General features: G+C 39.7%; 1 protein-coding gene across 1 annotated transcript in view; it reads right to left on the bottom strand.

Annotated features, from left to right (window-relative positions):
* The window catches only part of GTF2F2 (general transcription factor IIF subunit 2), a 151095-nt gene that overhangs the window by 4688 nt on the left and 125434 nt on the right, over positions 1–20973 (bottom strand). Inside the window, exon 7 of the mRNA XM_022574878.3 lies at positions 11841–11984. Coding sequence (XP_022430586.1) covers positions 11841–11984 — 144 coding nt within the window. The remainder of the gene's footprint in view (positions 1–11840; positions 11985–20973) is intronic.

Genomic DNA, 20973 nt, shown 5'->3' with positions numbered 1-20973 from the left:
GCTGCCTGACAGATGCTCTTCACTTCCAGTCTAGCAGGGTCATTTATAATCTGGATACAGAAGATGAAAAGCCTAGAAAGGGTTAAACACAAAATATTAAGAAAGTCTTAAGGGTACAAATTCAGTTGTCTTCATGTATAGCCCATCCTCACTTTATTAAACTATCAATAGTATAATAAGGTTATGGAGTTATTTGTTTTTTATAAAGATGTTGCTCTTTTTTCTTTTCTAGCAATAGGAATGCAATGAGACAGTCACAGTCTGCCAATCTGTCAGGTAACACGATGGGATGAGGGTCGCCATATCTAGCATGGTACAGAAATCTTTTGGGGAGGGAGGGGCAAACTTCTGAAGTTTGAGAATGTTCCAAACTGCAACCTAAGACCATTCTACTATAACTAAATGAATTAACTTGGCACAAAGCATTAGCAGAGAAAGTGGTAGTAATAATAGAGAAAAACAAGGTCAGAAAATCCTTGAAGGAAAGACATAGGTAGAGAACAGTGAGATTATGTCATTTCTCTGTTTCAGAATTTTCTCTGACTTCCCCTTTGGCCTACAGGTTAAATTCCAAATTCTTTCACAGGCATCCACCCAGGTCTGTGTTTGCCCTTTGGCCTCTTTCTCTAATACCTCCCCATACGTGCACTTGCCATTTCTGCGTCTGCATGCTCTTGGATTTTTCCATGTGCCCTACCCTTTCCCTGTAATGCGCATCCCCTTCTCTCAGATCTGAACTCCTCATCCTTTCCGACTCAGCACAAATGTCACTTTCTCAGAGAAACTTTCCCTAATGGTCCTACCTCTCAGATCTACATTTCACACTGTACATACTTCAGGGAGAGCCCTCAACTATATTATAACTGTTTGTGTACATGTCTATCTCTCCCATCAAACCCTGTGCTCCCACTGCAGGGCCCGACTGCACATCAGAGCTGCAGCGCACTGACAGTGAGTGAAATGGGTGTGCTTAAGAGTAAGGAGCTAAGAGGGTTTTGGACGGTGTGGTTGGCTGTGGGGAGATCACTTAGAAGGCCCAAAGGAATAAACCTCTAATTCTAGTTGTTTTCATTTTTCATCTCATTAACATATAGGGCAATGACCCGGTTTGAGAAATAAAAATTGATTAAACTGTATTACCTGAATCTGAATGACATTTACTACTAAAATCTGTATGATACTGCTAAAATATTATTTGAGACAAAGCCAACTGAGGTGGAGATTTTTTTTTTTTTTGCGGTACGCGGACCTCTCACTGTTGTGGCCTCTACCATTGTGGAGCACAGGCTCCGGACGCGCAGGCTCAGCGGCCATGGCTCACGGGCCCAGCCGCTCTGCGGCATGTGGGATCTTCCCGGACCGGGGCACGAACCCGGGTCCCCCGCATCGGCAGGCGGACTCTCAACCACTGCACCACCAGGGAAGTCCGAGGTGGAGATTTTAAAGGTTTTAGCAGGGTTAAAGATTAATTGGTAATCTAACTTTCCTTTTAAAAAATGTATACCTTCACACTAATATTTATTCTAGTATCAGGCTGAGTGGCACACAGTCTGCTGTCATCCTCACAGAGTTCACAGTTTAAGATCAGGGTGTTAAATGGGGGAAACAAAGGCATATAAGCAGGCAATCATAAACTAAAACAGAAGCACAGTAATAGGACATAACACGCAGGACATTATGGGAGCACTTGGAAGGGGCACCTAACCCAGCCGGAGTCAAGATGTTAGGTTCTGTGAGGATGTACATTTGATCATTTGAACCGAATGGCAAGTCTCTGCAGGGATCAAGGGAAACTAGTTCTCCTCTTACTAATTCTAAACACTGATTTTGCAATTTAATCTTTTGCCTCATCACTTGTATTTTAAACACCAGATTCCAGAACTGAGTAGGTCACCTTTATGTCACGTAGGATTGGAAAGATTTCTCATTGCCAACTGTGGGCAGTTCTGCAGAACAAGATCTGAAATAATAAATTGGCTCAGGTCCAGCAATTCTTCATCAAAGAGATGTGTGGGAGGGTATTTACAGCAAGCCCGAATGCAGAGAAAAAGGGGATAGAACATTACACCTTCCTTGCAAGGGAAAGGCAAAGCACATACTGGAGCAGAGAGGTCTAGTGAGTAGGATGTGGTGTGCATGTGTGGATCAAGACAAAATGGTGGTGGCCAAAAAGCTGGAAATTCACAGATCAAATTCCTGATCCCCCCCAAGATCAAGACAAACCTGTGTAGAGTCACAGGGCACAGCAGCCTACTATTTTAGCCTCTCTTCTTCTCCCTCCTTACCAGCTTCCACCTCTGCCATTTTTCATACCATCTTTTCCTCTACTGCTCTGCCAGCCAAATGGAAGATTTATCTGCATTTCGTTTTATCGGGCATTTGAGTGTTAAGCATTAACATACATAATGACAGACTAACTATAACTAAATTCCTAGAAGTTGATAAAAAAAACATGTATCTTTGACAGAGAGCTGATCACCAAATAATAATGCTTTAGATAAGCTAAAGATATAACCCTACTAGACTTATCATCACAAAGTCTTCCCAAAAAGGTCGGAATAAATGTGCATCATGTAAATCAATACCAAAGATGGCACTGGTTAACAGTCACCAAAGGGAAACTGCTACCTGAGTTTTATAAAGTGACCCAGGAGGCAAGGGCATTCATGATCAGTTATGTGATAATTTCAAAGTATCACTTCATATTTATGTGATTTTCATGTGACTAACTGTGACTCCTTTAAACAAGGTTAACAGAACAGAGGACTTACTGATGAAGATGTTAGTGGCTCCAAGGCACAAAATTCTTTCATTAAAAAGATAAACAAACTGCACATTATACATAAGCTGTGAACAAAGGCAACCTATGTTTCATTCCTTTAGACAGAGAGAACTGTGAACAGGAGAGGGAAGATGGTACTGAGGGCATCTCTGGAACATGGGCCATCTCAGCACTTTTCTCCTCTTTTCCTTCTGGTTTCACCTCTGTTTTTATACTAGTATCCACCCTGTCCTCCTCTCAGGGTCCCACAGGCTGCATTCCTCCCTTTGTAAAACTCTTAAGAAGCAGAGAGATGATCGGTAATGAAATGGCCAAGCCACAAACTCTACCCACCCCCAGCCCTACTTTATGGCTTAATCCAAATTCTAAAGAAGAAATTTATCACTGCATTAATATTCATGTGCTGGTAAATCATCTTACTTTTAGTTAACACTTCATCTGTCCAGCAGTTAGTCGCAAATGATTCACATACTTCCATATTTCAGATAGAGTTTACTTCCTTTGGGCCAAAACTTTTAATTTTAACTATATGTTTAAAGACATGCTTTCTAAACTGTATTAGTTTATTTGTATGCTAAACATAACTTAACCTTGGAATACTGCTAGGTATTCCAAGGCTGGGATATGACGGCTTCCAACTGGGGGAAAAAAACATACATATATTCATATAGTTAATGTTAAAAGTGTTAACTAGGAACATACAAAGATATCTAAAACTTAATGAAGATGAAAAAAATTCCTATTGAAATATAAACATGAATTCTTGCATTTAGAACCATGGAAACTACCTATTAGTGCATTTGGTGTGACAAGTAGTTTTACAACGTACAAAAAATAAGAAGGTATCAATTGGCAGAGTTATTATTAGCCCACTTGAAAATATTGCTAGAAATTAAATGGCAAGCAATGAGACTCTTTAGATACGTATATACTTTACCATAAAGAATTTTTAGGAAATTAGCTAGTATTCTCAACAATGAAGCATTATTCACCCTTAAAATATTTGGAATAGATAGTAAAGTTTTACTTTAAGGCAATAGTAGATAAAAGGTTTGCTGGCTAAGGATTAAAAAAGGATTGATGGGGCTCCCCTGGTGGCGCAGTGGTTGAGAGTCCGCCTGCCGGTGCAGGGGACATGGGTTCGTGCTCCGGTCCAGGAAGATCCCACATGCCGCGGAGCGGCTAGGCCCGTGAGCCATGGATAAGATAATTCCCATAAGGATGGCAAACTTAAAACAAGTCCTTCCTTCTAGCTTGCTCAGGGACTAAATAAAGAAATCAGGAGAAAGCAGTTAATGAGCTTAAACATTTACTTTTCCCTCCCTTTAAAATTAAATGGGACTGGAAGGGTGGAGAAAGAGATTTTATGAATAATGACACTTTTCAGAATAAACATAAATTGTGTGCCCTACTGCTTAATTTAAAACTCTATGTAAATTCTGTATGTAAATAATGCCCAATTTTGCATACTGGGAGCCTATGTCAGATATTGCTTTTACCTACGTAATATCTCACGTAAAATATGGACTCAATTGGTTATGTTAGTAAATTCACCCCCAATTTTACCCCACGCAGAAATAAGGTAAAAAAGAAAAAACAGTAAAAAGGCTGAAACAAACCGTACAATAAATTAAAAGAGAAAACGTTACTATTTCATAATAAACTCATTAGTAGTAAATCTATTAGTTATTAGAACCTTCTACTCATAAGGAAAGCATTAAAATTTCATAAATGTGCTCAACTTTTATCCTTTTATATTCAACATAGTTAATAATTTATTTTAGTATGACATTTCATATTCTAAAGCTTTTAATTAAGGCTCAAATTCACAAGCAAATTGTTATTTTTTAGCACCACCTTCTAACCAACTAAGTTAACCAGCCGCTGCAAATAATTATTTTTTACAATGGAAGTCTCGTGACTTCCCTGGTGGTCCAGTGGTTAAGAATCTGCCTTCCAACGCAGCGGACGTCGGTTTGAGCCCTGGTCGGGGAACTAAGACCCCACATGCCGCGGGGCAGCTAAGCCTACGTGCCACAACTACTGAGCCCGCGCACCACAACTAGAGAGAAGCCCACACACCGCAACAAAGAGCTGACGCAGCAAAAAAAAAAAAAAAAAAAAGTCTCACAGAGGGCTGTCACTAGCTAATATGCTCTGCTGGGAAATTGGTGGTCTTTTTAGTTTTGGTAGTACCACTCAAAACTGAAAACTTCCAGTTATAGGAGACATGAAGAGAGAATAGAAAGGAAATGATAAAGATTCAGGGGAAAAGAAAAAAAAGGAATCATGTAAAAAAGGGAAAGCACATGTCAGAACAAGAAATTATAATAAAAACAGCATTATTCAGTAGTACATTTGGGAATAAACTTCAAACACGTAAAAAAACCCATTTTGGGGACTTCCCTGGTGGCACAGTGGTTAAGAATCCGCCTGCCAATGCAGGGGACACAGGTTCCAGCCTTCGTCCGGGAAGATCCCATATGCCGTGGAGCAACTAAGCCCGTATGCCACAACTACTCAGCCTGTGCTCTAGAGCCTGCGAGCCACAACTAATGAGCCCACGTGCCACAACTACTGAAGCCCGTGCGCCTAGAGCCTGTGCTCCACAACAAGAGAAGCCACCGCAATGAGAAGCCCGCGTGCAGCAACAGAAGACTCAACACAGGCAATAAATAAATAAATAAAAATAAATAAATTCATTAAAAAATTAAAAATAAAAAAATTTAAAAACCCATTTTTACTTTGGATTAGAAACTGAATGAGCTAAGATAAAGCTTAGATTCCATTCTCTATGTACTTAGCTTAGATTAACGATGATGATTCTTTTAAGTTGGTTTCAACTTTTTAACGATACAATTTTTAAAAATTGATTAATCAATTAATTTTTACTTTTGGCTGCGTTGGGTCTTTGTTGCTGCACGTGGGCTTTCTCTAGTTAGGACGAGCAGGGGCTACTCTTACTTGCGGTGCGCAGGCTTCTCATTGCGGGGGCTTCTCTTGTTGCGGAGCACGGGCTCTAGGCGTGTGGGCTTCAGCAGTTGTGGCTCGCGGGCTCTGGAGCGCAAGCTCAGTTGTTGTGGCGCACGGGCTTAGTTGCTCCGCGGCATGTGGGACCTTCCAGACCAGGGCTCGAACCCGTGTCCCCTGCATTGGAAGGTGGATTCTTAACCACTGCACCAGGGAAGCCTGGTGATTCTTAATAACACAGACATTTGAAAGCAGTCTGCCTGAGAGAGAAATTAGCTTCCCCCCTGCTCATTAAAAAGGGGCTCCTATTGTCAGAAAAACATTTTCTTTGCTTGTCTTTGGTTGTATACACATGTCTGAATAGAAGAGGCAATGTGGTAAGAGATGCCTTCAAGCCACTAGGCAACTTCCTTCTCTGGGACTATAACTTAGACTAGATTATCTCTAGGATTACTTTTAAGATCCTGACCCAGAGATATATAGCATATATATGATATATATGTACCATAATGTGTAATACAGATATCATGAAGAGGAAACAGGAGTACAGATGTCTGGCTTGAGTAACTTGGGGAACGGTGGTGTCACTGCAATGGGGAAGTCTGGGGGGTCGGGGTTGGAGGGGTGTAGAAATCAAGAGTTCTGTTTTCAACAAACTAAATTTGAGATAACAAGCAAATGACTACGACTCATCAGGTACCACTTCTGTGCCAAGCAGTGTGGCGCACGGGTGGGAGAGGCGGCAGGCTCGGCCGATGGACTCCGTACCCTTGGCTCAGGAATAAGCATACAACCCCTATCAGGGCAATTCAAATCCTCCCTGAGCTTTTGCTGGAATCATCAGGACAGACTGTCTTCCTGCTTTGAGGCTGCTAGCTGTGAGGTGCTTCAGGAGGCCACTTTGGTTACCACATGGCAAGATCCTGCCTAAGGATAAAGACAACACACAGAATGATGAGGAAAGGTGTGGAGAGATGGGGAGGGACAGTTCTAACTAAATAATATTAGTAGCTGGATCTAGCCATGTCTAAAGCAAGATGCATTCCTGAACTTCCCAGCTACAGGAGCCTATAAATTCTATTTTTGTTTAAGCTAGTTTGAGCTGAGTTTCTCTTTCTTGCAGCTGAAAGAGTCCCTACCAATTCACAGATCTATAGGAGCATATACTTGTAAATAAAATTTTATTTTTTTGACAGGAGAAATGCTCAGTATATCAAATTCCCTAGCTATTTTATCCTTTAAAAAAGCATATCTTCTTGTATCTCACTGATGCCGAATTTCACTTATTTCTGTTCAAGCATTTATTTACGCCTGTCTGGAAACAAAGTCTGAGGATTATGTTAACACTACCTTATCGCTGCATCGGTTTTATCAAAAGCTTACTTTGGGCAAATAAACAAGTCTGTTCAGCATTATTTAGTGCTAGGCAATTTGAAGTGCGGGTACCAAGCCGCTTCACAATCAAAGCCATGCAAATCTCTGCCTCATTTTTCTTGTTGATTTGAACTTACTTTATAAAAGCATGCAAATTGTTCAATTACATACACTGAATTAAAAAGTAAATGGTCCACTGGATCGACATGATTGGGGCTGCTGATTTAGAAGGGTCATCAATAATTAAAGATAAACTTCCCTGAATCTTGACGTAAAATTGAGTGGATTTAGAGCATAAGGAAATGAAGAGGTTCAGTTATAATTAGAGCTGATTTTCGACGACGCTTCTAATAGAAATGGATGTTTAGAGAAACACTGGGAAATGGGTGCTGTGTTAAGAGAACAGTATGCTAGGGCTCAAAATGGTCTTCGCAGTTTGGTGTTTCAAAGGGAGCAATTATATACAGTTCCTAGTGGTTTTTTTTTTTTTTTTTTTTTTTGCGGTACGCAGGCCTCTCACCACTGTGGCTTCTCTGGCTGCAGAGCACAGGCTCCGGACGCACAGGCTCAGCGGCCATGGCTCATGGGCCCAGCCGCTCCACGGCATGTGGGATCTTCCCAGACCAAGGCACGAACCCGTGTCCCCTGCATCGGCAGGCGGACTCTCAACCACTGCACCACCGGGGAAGCCCTGGTTTGTATTTTTGAAGGAAATGATATTATGCTTCTATTTTACAGATATAATAAAATATGAAGAAAGACTAGACGTAACACATTCAAGGTGAAAGAGCAAAGACTGCCAGGAGAGAAATAATAGGCTTCCTCTGATAGTTTACTTCAGAGAGGGGAAAAAAAAGTCAAAATTTAAACTGCATAAAAACACTTCTTTAAATGGATACCGTGTTTCCAACTTTTTATCAGTTACCAGAGCCTGGCATATTAATAAAGTTGGCTTATTTGCCCTTAATGAGTAACTTTAATTCTTCGGTTGCTTATGCAAGTCACACACCGGCGAATGAGAGAAAAAGGCTAGTCCTTCAGGGCAGTTTCTCTAATCAATAATTTTGCTTGTAGAAGTGAAGGTTTTTAGGAAGAAGAATATAGAAGGGAAGGAACTGGAAAAACAAGAAAATACTTCAGATTCACTCAGCATGTCAAAAATGACATTCTAAAGGTCAGAAAGCAGATGGTAACTTAAGAATACAGTGGTAGCGTTGATAACAAAGAGAATGTATTAAAGCAATACACTTCATGGTTAGAAACTCGGTATCGAAAGTGGCATTGGGGGCCATCAGAAAACGAGAGCAGGGACTTCCCTGGTGGCGCAGTGGTTAAGAATCTGCCTGCCAATGCAGGGGACACGGGTTCGAGCCCTGGTCCAGGAAGATCCCACATGCCGTGGAGCCACTAAGCCGGTGTACCACAACTGCTGAGCCTGTGCTCTAGAGCCCACGAGCCACAACTGCTGAGCCCACGTGCCACAAGTACTGAAATCCACGCACTCTAGAGCCCACGTGCCACACATACTGAGCCCATGGGCCCCTAGAGCCCATGCTCCGTAACAAGAGAAGCCACCACAATGAGAAACCTGTGCACCGCAACGAAGACCCAACGAAGCCAAAATAAATAAATAAATAAATTAATTAATTAAAAAAAGAAAACAAGAGCATGTCATTAAATGCATATACTAAAGAGCTGATTAACACAAAGATCTCTTTTCTTCCCTTTTACACAGGGCTCAAAAATTTGTTTAATAACACTAATAATAATAGTAAAATACTTTGCTGTTGACAAATGCAACTTTCATAAACATTAATTATTATAAGGATTCTGTAAACTAGGTATTTTAAAAACATATTTACAAAGTGTAATATGATAAACATTTAATTTGAATATATTGGTAAATTTTATATTAAGAATGTCATATATTAAGTAAATTAAATATTAAATTATATAATGTATTAAACATTAAATGCATTTAAATACCTAGGACTCTTTGGCTAAATGACAGGGCTGGGACTTGAACTGAGATCCTATTACTTACAGTCCTGTGCTCTTTCCATCATACCAGGAAATCTCTTTCCTGGATCACTGACCTTCATGCGACACTGGGTTCCTTTATTCTCTTGGTATTGCTCAGACTAAAATCAAATTAATAAGGGTATATTCATGACCATTAGTACAGACTGACTTATGCCCTGTGAGCCTTTTAAAGGGGATAGTTACCTACACAGAGGAGAGCTGGGCTCTGGCCACTTTCTTTTTAGGTCAAGGGGCTTTGCCAACTCAGTTCAAATGTGAGTGGGAGGTGGAGAGGAGGAGATGAAATAGGAGAAAGAAAGAATCACAGATGGAGAGCTGGAAGGGCTCACAAGGATTATCCAGTCCAACTCCTCAATTTTAGCAATGGAAGTGACTTCTCCAGATCCCACTGAGGTAAATGGCAGGACTGGAATCCATGCTGACCACTTCCTGTCCTCTCCTCCCCTCTATGCGAGGATAACGGTAGCTCTGGCATTCCATGCTTTCTTGAGATGGCTCTTTCTACCCTGCTCCTGCCATAAACGACATGAGGCCTGTCAAAATCCATCTGAGGAAAATACGGTGGTCTTTAAATACAGAGGATGGGCCATCTCCTGATTCTTAAATCAATTACTGAATTGCTACTATGTTTGTGTTGTGGAATGTATGAATATTTAGGGATATGAATAATATACAAACCTGCCTTCAAAAACTTTACGCTTGCCGAGGCAATTTAGTCCCTAAATAATAAAACTATTATAAAATAATTCTTTCTATATCAGTGGTTCTCAAGCTCTTTGAGGTTCCCAGGCTCTCTACGAGAATCTGATATAAACTATAAATCTGCTCCCCAGAAAAATCCACGCATTTTTGTACATATTCAGGGGGTTGCTGGATCTCCTAAAGCCCATCTACTGACCATGAATTAAGAAACTCTGTTATAAGAGATTCACTGAGTTCCACCATGTAAAAATTATCCGAAGAACAAAGATTGAGAGAAATACTAGTTATACCTTTTCTTTGATGCAAAATGAGTAAACTCTAAAAATATGTCATCCCATGTTAAGGGCAAAGAAAGTGCTTTCCCTAGTATCATCTGAATGGCCCTCTACAAACACTTATTTTCCCATATCTAATTTTGTGTGTGTGTGTGTTATTCTATGAGAATATACTGTTTGCATCTAGAATTTCTGGAATGGCCTTTTCATGTATATATAAAATACAAAGGTAAACTTCATTAAAACCAGAAGAAACAGAGCTTAGCTTATGAATTATTCTATTTCAAATTTTTTATCTAGCTTGGAATGCTGTTTCTAAGGCTTTGATGCTGAAGGGAGCGAAGTCATTAAGATGAGTTGATAATACAGCCGGCAAGAGCACTTTCCTCCTCTCTGGTAAAAAAAAACAACAACAAAGTACTTAGGTCTTTTGGAATTCAAATTTCTTTCTTAATGAAAAAGTGAAAGGATGAAATATAACAGTAAAGAAATCTCTACAGAAGTGGGAAGCCGTACCATCAATACTAAAGTTTCAGAAATAATTTCCTAAAGCTTTGAATAAATCAGAAAAAAATTATACCAAGCCGTTTATGTTAAAATATTTTACAAAAGCAGTTATCTTGTTACATATTCTGAAGCAAATAAATGGAGCAGTTAGAATTAACATATTCTTGAGTATCCTGGCAAAGCGGACAAAATAATAAAGCAAAGTGGGTAAGAGGACAAAAACAAGGGGGTTTCCATCTAATTTTTAAGAACCTGTAAAGTAAAATACTTAAAATACTAAAATATTTAAATACTTAAAATACTAAAATATAATTCAATTTGATACTCTGCTAACCTCAGGTGTGAGAAAGTTAAATAGAAGGAAATGTGACCCAAGGCTGGAGAAAGGGTTTAGATCCCTTACTTGTTACCAACATTTTAAATGGATTAGAAACACAAATTATTAGCAAATAGGCACAAGAGTATGGAGAAGTGATTAAAAATGATTACTTATAGAACAAACAAAAACTTTCTAAAACATCAATTTATTAAAATTTTCCTTGAAAATGGAGAATAGCCCAACGCAATCATAATCTCAACAAACATTGTGAGGCAGTACAGCTCAAGTTTAAAAAGACCTAATGTTAGTGCTAGATAGATTCTGATTAAAAAAAAAAAAAAATCCACAGAGAACAGTTCACAAAACGGGATAAACATTCACCGTGAAAGACCCATACAACTCTTCAAGTTGAGCTTTTTTGGAGGGAGGTAAGAGAACAAAAGACAGACTAGAAATGATATAAACAAAGAGACTTCAGGCTTAAAGTCAAGGATCAGTCAAAAGGAGGACAAATCCACCTTTTCTTCATATGGAACTACTGATATTAAATGTATTTAAAATTGAAAACAATGAAGCTGAGGTAAGAAAACAAAATGAAGGAAGGGAGGAAAGAAGGGAGGGAAGGAGGGAGGGAGGAAGGAAGGAAGGAAGGGAGGAAAGCGGGGGGAGGAAGGGAGAGAGGGAGGGGGAGGAAGGGAGGGAGGGAGGGAGAAAAAGGCTACACTGAGACATCTTTTCCGTGTTGAAACAAAACCTGACATCAGCATAGGTGCAAGTGAACTTATTCATTTACAATACACTTCTCTTCAGGAAAGCTGTATTAATGAAGCAGGACGTATTTAAAGGATCAATGTGAGCATATACATACCACAGGCTGTTTTGTGATGTCCACCAAGTCCTTAAGATTATAATATTGATGCTTCTCAAAGGCCGAAAACAACATGTCTAAAACGTGTTGTTTATCAGCTCGAGCTCGTTTCCCATCTTCTTTCTTTTTCCTTTCATATTCAATCTAGGTGCAAAAAGCAAAAAAAACCGGAAGGCATTAATTCAACATGCTCACTCTGAAACACAGGCACTCTCTTTTCAGTCCTCCACGTGACGCTTAGATTTTAAGCTGCAAAACAGCAGGTCAAAGGGTCGTGGTTCAGTACCTGGGGTCCTCACTGCTCCCAGGGCTCCTCAGAACTTTAAGGCTCCAAGAAGGTATTAAAGCCCATCTGTAACCCGTTTTCATTATTCCCTAAAGCTTTACATAATGTGTCCACTTCCTCGCAAAAAGCCTTTCTTTACCGAAATTATATCAGTTCAGCGTGGCCACCAGTTAGCTCATGTTGATCACAAAGTCTAACTTGCAGTTCTTTGTTTTTGATTACTCGAAATTCAGTAAAACAGTTTATCTGCTACATGCAGTTTGGTAGGCAACATCTTTCAAAATTGGAGTTTTTCAGGGCAGCAAGAGGGTTGAGGGGCAGGCAGATCACAGAACAGGTTCTCTAAGGATGAAAAGTTTGGGGAACATTGGTAAAAAGGAAAGCACATGGGAGGTGACAGGAGGCCTTTTCTCCTCCCAACTGTGTGACCTCTTTGAACTTGCTTCTTCTGTAAGATGAAGTAAGCAGTGACATGAAGAGAGTGTATAAACTCTCTCCTAGTGTTACCTTCCAGAGACATGTGCATTTGTAAAAAAAATTACCTTTTTATTGAAAACGTGCAACTTACTTGCATTCACGTCAGTTGATTAAGCTTTTAATTTTTTTTTTTTTTAAGAAAAACTTTACTTATTTTATTTATTTATTTTTGCGGCACGCGGGCCTCTCACTGTTGGGGCCTCTCCCGTTGCGGAGCACAGGCTCCGGACGCGCAGGCCCAGCGGCCATGGTTCACGGGCCCAGCCGCTCCACGGCACGTGGGATCCTCCCGGACCGGGGCATGAACCCGCGTCCCCTGCATCTGCAGGCGGACTCCCAACCACTGCGCCACCAGGGAAGCCCAAGAAAAACTTTATTTTGATAAAGCCTCAGGAACTATATGTTATAGGACATGTATATAAACTGCAGCAGCCCACCTGGTAAATACAGCAGCAGAAGGGGGGGGGGGTGAAAGCTGCCAAGAGAACAATCTTCTGTGCATCTCTATAATCTAGAGACTAGCTTCCAAGGCAGTGAAATACGTTTCCAAATGTACAACTAAATTAGGCACAAATTCCAGCTTCATATAGTTAGGCTTATTCTCTGGATTTTAACAATAGAGATGTAAAAAGATAAAGTCTAATTTCTACTGATGTCAAGACTAAATAATATATCAGAGACTTTCAAATTAGAGGCAAGAAGTAACTCTGACAACAAGTATCTGTCCTTCAATTAGATAAAATTAGGAGCTATACAAGGAAAAAGGACTAAATTGAATGTCTTAATTTTTATGATATGTACATCTTGGGAGTAAAACTCAAAACCCATTCATCTCCTCAACAGATTACGCATAGATTAGGTGCTTGGTATTGCACTAAAATATGGGGCAAATAAGACACTCTCCTTCAAAAGGTATCCCTTTCTTAGGGCTTGTGTATTAAAATGTACAGACAGGGCCTTGCGCATTTTAAATGTAGTAATAGTAGTAATGTAGTAATAGACAGCACAGAGCTACCTAGAACAAGATCATGATGCTGAAAAAAAGTGCAAATGCATGGCACAGACTGTATTGTTGGGGAGGAATGAAATCTAGCTAGTCTCAAGATTTTCTGGGTGGAAAGAGCCTGAAAGAAAACAACTGTGGGCAGTTACAAAGGAATTGCTAAAGAGCAGAGTGACTAGAAGAGCTAGAAGCAAGACTGCAGAGGGGAGAGACCAGAGAAACCCATGACCAAGAGGGAAATCCATGCCTTCTCAATTTGAGGAAGATGGAAGAACAGATGAAAAAAAAATGCACTTAAGGAAAAAGGCAGAATTACAGATTCTGCCCCAATTCTGAGAGAAAGGAGGCTGCAGAGATAGCCAAGACCAACAGAGATCTACCTGAGGGCCACTCAAGGAAGAATTTTCTTTCTCTCGGGTCAAAAGAAGGATAGAAAGAACTAAGACAGTGGCTGTAAGATGGAGAAAGAAATCACGACAGACCAGGACAAAACCCACAAATCCAAACAGTCTTTGGATTAAAAAGAAGAATGAGATCATGGAATGCCTTAAGGGATTAATCTTTAAGCCTTGCTTTGCTGACCAAGGTCTCAAATATGTCATTATTTCCCCCTACTTACATTTGTACTTAGTTTGCATCCTGACATTCCCTTCCACAGGTGCACTGTATTTGAAAGGGTTTGCTTTGTCCACTGTGATGGACAGTCTAGAAAGGAGGGCCTGGTAAAAGAGTATGAAAGTCTGGACCACGGGATGAAGATGTTATAGCCCTTTACTCTGACCAAGTGGGGACTAAGAGAAACTTAACTTGGTATCTAGAAAATAGAGGGAGATAGAATCAGACTAAGGAGGAGTGGGGAAAGCCTATTTCCTTCCCGCAGGCTTGAGTGGGATGTGGGATCTCATTCAGGGAAAAGCCATTGGTCCTCAAGAAAAACAAGACAAAGAAGTGGGGACCTAGCAAAAGACCAGTGCTAGGCTTTGGACTCTAAGTATGGAGCTACAGTTGTATGATATTCTGTCTTCTCTTCTGTCCCAGCTTTAATTTATGCTGAAAGAAGATGGAAAAAGTTAAATTAAGGAAATAGGAAACAGAAGTTATGGTATATTCAGCTTCCACCTTTAGCCATCTCTTCCTTGTGTAAAATGACTCGAGGGCTTCCCTGATGGCGCAGTGGTTGAGAGTCTGCCTGCCGATGCAGGGGACACAGGTTCGTGCCCCAGTCCGGGAAGATCCCACATGCCATGGAGCGGCTGGGCCCGTGAGCCATGGCCGCTGAGCCTGCGCGTCTGGAGCCTGTGCTCCGCAACGGGAGAGGCCACGATAGTGACGGGCCTGTGTACTGCAAAAAAAAAAAAAAAAAAGACTCGAGAAGCTAGGAAGATGAACAAAAATGTTTTCAAGTAAAGAAAAGTGCTGGTAAAGCAAGATGGCCCAGTTCAGAGAGGGCATACATTCTAGCTGGCAGTGGAGAGAAAAACTTAAGTGTTTGTTATCAAGTTGTCCCAACCCTAAAGCCATATGTCAGACCCAAAAGGATTGAAGAAAAGAATTTAGAATAAATTAGAAAGAAACTTCAAAATCAATATTGAGGATAAGGGACTTCCCTGGTGATCCAGTGGTTAAGAATCCGTCTTGCAACACAGGGGACGCCAGTTTGATCCCTGGTCGGGGAACTAAGATCCCACATGCCTCGGGGCAACTAAGCCCATGCACCGCAATTACTGAGCCCACACGCTCTGGAGCCCTCGCGCCACAAGTAGAGAGAAGCCTGTGTGCTGCAACGAAAAATCCTGTGTGCCACAACTAAGACCCGCCAAATAATAATATAAATAAATAAATATTAAAAAAATACTGAGGATAAGATTAAGAGTCAGATTAGGTTGTGATTTGTAATGTTAATGAGTACTGAGAAAAGCACCAATTCTACACAGAAATTTTTAAAAAAATCTTGGTTTACATGTTTCAATCTCAAAACACTGTATTTAACATTGCTGCTTTCCTTCTTTAAATTGCGGAGAAAACAGACTAGACTTGTATGCTTGTCTTTCTGTGTTAACCATGTCTATCAATGGCTCAATAACCCAGGGGACAGTGCAGCCTAACTTTACTTTTGACTAGTGAAATAAAAACACTTAAAAGCGCACCTGAAACTAACACAACATTGTAAATCAACCATACTTCAATCAATCAATCAAATATTTGCAAAAGAAAAAAAAAACACTTAGAAGTGTAATCTGAAAACCCAGACATATATCTCTTTAATGCCCTCAGGGCCTGTACTATAGGATAACCTACAGAAAAGGCTGTTTTAAAACAAAATTTCTGCAGTACAGCATTATTTAAATCTTTTTTGATAATGTCCAAGACAGGCTCATAACCCAAATTCTGCTCTGTGGTATCAGGTAGTTCCAATATATGTGTAACTATAAAAAGGGACTGAAATTACTTCCATGATCATTTAGTTATTAATAACATACTCAGGACAAAACTAAGATCCCTGAGGTAACTTTTCTCTTTTAAGCCAAACAGTGTAGAAATGCCAATCTTAATACTGCACTTACAACTTTGTACTACAAATAAAATTAATTCTACAAATAAGCTACAAATGATATGAACTAGTTTAGGAGAAGACTACTGTTTTGCGATAATGCTATTTCTTCTCATTTTAGCTCTCTTCCCTTTGGGCATTTTGTTTTGTACTGGCATTATAAGGAAATGACACTCAAAGCAGTCATATTTTCTAACTTTTTAGCAGCTACCACAAAATATTGGTAGGAGAGTTACTGGACTAGAAATAGCTTTTATATTATATGAATTTTAATCACTGATCTTATATCTGCCCCCAATGACCACAGACTACAGTGTAGCCAGCTGCATAGAAATAAACGTCAATTCAGAAGGAACGTTACATTTAATCTCTAGTTACAAATTTTTACAATCCAAAAAATCCATCATATACAATTCTACTTTCAAAATGAAAAACAAATTATTCAAGACTAAAACGCAACCAAATGTTGAAAATCCACTGTGGATGTGGTATAGAGCTGTTCAACCATCATTACTGAAACAATAATCACTGACTAAAATTATAAATGCCACCCACTGCCAATTAAAGTATTATAATACAGATGTCTGTAAATTTCTAGTTTGTTGTTTGCAGAAATATTTTGATTGCTTTGTCAAGGCAAGTCTTTGTGGAGGCTTGTATTTTAACTTTTAAAGTGAGCATGACAGCCTTGAATATCATGGTTTGCATTTTAAATCCTTATGAAAGACTCCCCTCCCACCCCCAATGCTCCTGTTTCTGCTTAGTGTGTTGTTATCTCTTGGGAGGAAATTATTTATTTAGAGTTGATCAGTCCTTGGTGTGCAAATTCAAATGAACGAAGCATGTATCCTTATACTACACTATATACTACAGTAGGCAAATATTGCTGAAAGGCCTTTAGATACAGTCCTGCAGGCATCCATTTTAATCAGCAAAATTCCAAATTCATACAGATACCTGAGAACAAAACAAAAAGCCAAGCAAAACCCCCCCTACCGCCAACACCCCTAGCTCTGAAGACTAACACAGTTGGTTGCCACACAGAAGGAAACAGAGTATGCATAAAATAAATTTTCTTTTTAGTTTCTGGGGGTTTACTTCAAGATTTTATGTAATAGTTCTATTACCTCCAACAGTAGTTTTCTAGTTCAATTTTTCTAATTCTCTATCATTTTCAGACTAAGAGCTCTTGCCAGGAAAAAAAAGGGAAAGAGAAATCTTTTTTCAAGCTGGGGTGGGTGGGGCATAGAGGGGGATTGATGATAACAGAGACGAGAAGATACTAAACCTTTTTAAAAGCCTTAGGTTTAGTGGAAAGAGACTTCCTGGTCTCCTCCCAGGCATCATTTCTGCTCCCCACCCCAACAGGAGATGGCAGACAGAGCTATAAAAAATGCCTGTAACTGTGGATCAGTGGCGGAATGCTAGAATTACCTAGGGAACTTAAAAATTTAAGACAGTTGGCCTCCATAGTAGATCAATACAATCAATCTCTGGAGGTATGTTTCTTTTTAAAAGCTTCCCAGGTGATTCTAGTGTACAGCCAGCATTGAGAACCACTGTCTAGACAAGAGAAGACACAAATCCTTATGAGAAAAGGGATTCCTTATGAGAAAGGTCATAAGATGGAGACTACATATAAGAATACTGTGACATTTACACAGGCTGGATGATGATGTCCACAATGTCAACCAGAACACACATACACAAGCACCCTTAGTTGCAATCAGGGCTGGAGGGAGCTGAAAGGAATCTTACACAACAGCCGACTCTATATTTTGATTATACAACTCTATCAGTAAAAAAAATATGTTTTTTCCCTCGCCACGCAGCTTGTGGGATCCTAGCTCCCTAACCAGGAACGGAACCCAGGCCCCTCAGCAGTGAAAGCACTGAGTCATACCCACTGGACCACTGGGGAAATCCCAATCAGTAAAAAATGTAAAGCATGAACTATATGAATATATATTTGTAAATTATTAAAAAATGTATTCTGTATTAATATGCACAGTTATCTTTATAAAGCATACAAGAACAAAAAATTTAAAGAGATGAAATAAAACTATTTTAGGAATAAGTTTTAATTTAATTTGTCAAAATTACAAAACACTTTTTTTTGTTTTGCTCTCAAAATACAGTGGATCTGTCTTCATGTTCTGGATGCTTAGTCTTTAAATGAATTGCAAACTGTGATGGCTTTGAACCAGCAACAGCTAATACAACTTATGGTACAACACAAAGGTCAAGGGTCACTATGTCAAATTATTTCCAATAAGCCTTCAGCTCCCAGCCTTGGCGGCGGTGGTAGCAGCATCAGGGGACTGCAGGCCACACTTCCGAGACTCCCCTGCCAGCCTGTTCCCAGCTGGGGCTCTGCCGATGGAAGAAGGAAGCGGGAGGAAGGGCGGTTTTCTTCTATTGTGTTGTGGAAGCACCTCTGGAAGCAGCAGCTTCCTCGTCTCTGGCAACCTCAGCCCTTCCACGTTTGTTATTCCATTCTGTAAACCATTTGTAACCAGTTTCCTACTTTAAGTCCCTTTCGGCTTGAAACATCTGGAGTTGTTTCTTCTTCCATGATAGACACTAACTGAATCATTAAAGACAGGGGATCACAAGCCATATTTAGAATGATAATTTCCTTTTCGGGAGGGCCAAGTTCTTGTCAGATTTGATCACGTCATCACTGTTTCTACCTCACAAAGTGACTAATAAAAGAGATTTTTTTTTTTTTTTTGCCATGCCACACGGCTCACGGGATCTTAGCTCCCCGACCTGGGATCGAACCTTGGGCGCACAACAGTGAAAGTGCCGAGTCTTAAACAGTGGACCACCAGGGAATTCCAAGAGATGGTTTTAGAAGAGAAGTGTCAGTTTTGCCACTTTCATGTTGATATATATTTGCTTCATTACTATTATCTTTAATCTACAGTTTCTTTGTTGGAATATTTTTTTTTTTGAAGTCTTTATTGAATTTGTCACAATATTGCTTCTGTTTTATGTTTTTTTGGCTTTTTGGCCGTGAGGCATGTGGGATCTTAGCTGCCCGACCAGGGATTGAACCCACACCCTCTTCATTGGAAGGTGAAGTCTTAACCGCTGGACCACCAGGGAAGTCCCTGTTGGAATCTTTTTAAGCCATTTATTCACTTTTTGAGATTGAATTTAGTTAATAATAGATACTGTAACCTGTACATCCTTCAATTTAGCACCAAACCTAAAGTGCTGAAAACAAAAGTGTGAGGTGCTGAAAGCACCAATGCCAAAGCCTCTGTGTTGCACAATTTCTTTCTTTTTTTTTTTGGCCACACCATGTGGCATGTGGGATCTTAGTTCCCCGATCAGGGATCGAACTTGTGCCCCCTGTGATGGAAGCCTGGAGTCTTAACCACCAAACAGCCAGGGAAGTCCTTGCGCTGTACAACTTCTACTCCTCTAATGAAAAATGACTGATTAGCACAGGGACTGCATAAGGGTACCAAGGTCAATCCACATTGTAAATATTTCTAGAGCTCAATTTCTTTCCTTTATTAGGTAAAAACCAAGAAAAATATAAGTTCCAAAATCTCCCCCTCCCCCAATGGGCCCTTTTGTAAATCCTATTTTGACAGCCATTATTTTTCATAGTTTGTTTTTGCTACGCGAAAGGATGGGGGATGGGGAATGTGATGTTCAAATGTTTACAAAATGCAGGATTAAACAAATTCCTAGAGGTTCCCAACTTTAGTATATTAAATGCAGTGTCAATATTGAAGGGGGAGGATATAATCAGAATCTACAAGTTCTTTTAACACACAATTTTTTTTACACAACTCTTTTTTTCAAGGAGATTCTCATAAAATTAGTGTTTCAAAAAACTTTCTCTGGAAAAAGTTTCAGAAACTTTTGATCTAATGATTGATGATCTAATAAGGCAGAGGAAAGGCCACGAAGGGAGAAACCTGACAGGTCACATCCTACTAAAGGGTGAGTTTTCACGGCCAAGCTTTCAAGGAAGGACTATTCTAAGAGATAATGCTACTAATATCATTCTTTTTGGCTCCCAAAATGCTTTCTGAATGGCAAGAATAGTAGGTATCATATCCCAGATAGTTTGTGAAGCAAAGAGATAGATTTAAATTTAATGCTTAGAAAAGCTCTATGTACAAAGTAGGAATTCAAATATTTGGAGATGATCATATATACCAAACGTAAATTTATCTAGGTGTCACAGGTGAGTGAAAATGTTTCTGGGGGTAAATGCAAAGTGGTTTCTTTCTGATCAAATGTATGTATGGATATTCTTTTACAAATACATATGTCATTTCCACCTCCTTTAACATTTTTTGTACAAATTTTTTCCCCCTTATTTCTGCCCTGAAAATGGCATTAAAAGGACCTCAACTGTTAAAATGAAATACTGGGCTTCATGTTTATATAGCTCCACCTGGCAAAAGTTTGAGAACATTTCAACCTCATATTGAATTTAAAACTGAACATCATAAAGCCACCTAAGGAGACAAAAGACCTGTACGCAGAAAACTATAAGACACTGATGAAAGAAATTAAAGATGATACAAACAGATAGAGAGACAGATATACCATGTTCTTGGATTGGAAGAATCAACACTGTGAAAATGACTATACTACCCAGAGCAATCTACAGATTCAATGCAATCCCTATCAAACTACCAATGGTATTTTTCACAGAAGTAGAACAAAAAATTTCACAATTTGTATGGAAACCCAAAAGACCCCGAATAGCCAAAGCAATCTTGAGAAAGAAAAACAGAGCTGGAGGAATCAAGCTCCCAGACTTCAGACTATACTACAAAGCTAC

Source organism: Delphinapterus leucas, chromosome 18 (assembly GCF_059928025.1).
Source record: "Delphinapterus leucas isolate spDelLeu-1000000601 "Yukka" chromosome 18, BTC_Dleu_Yukka2, whole genome shotgun sequence".
In the NCBI taxonomy this organism is placed as follows: Eukaryota; Metazoa; Chordata; class Mammalia; order Artiodactyla; family Monodontidae; genus Delphinapterus; species Delphinapterus leucas.
The sequence above is the reverse complement of the archived record's forward strand: the minus strand, read 5'-3'. Positions and strand labels throughout refer to the sequence as shown.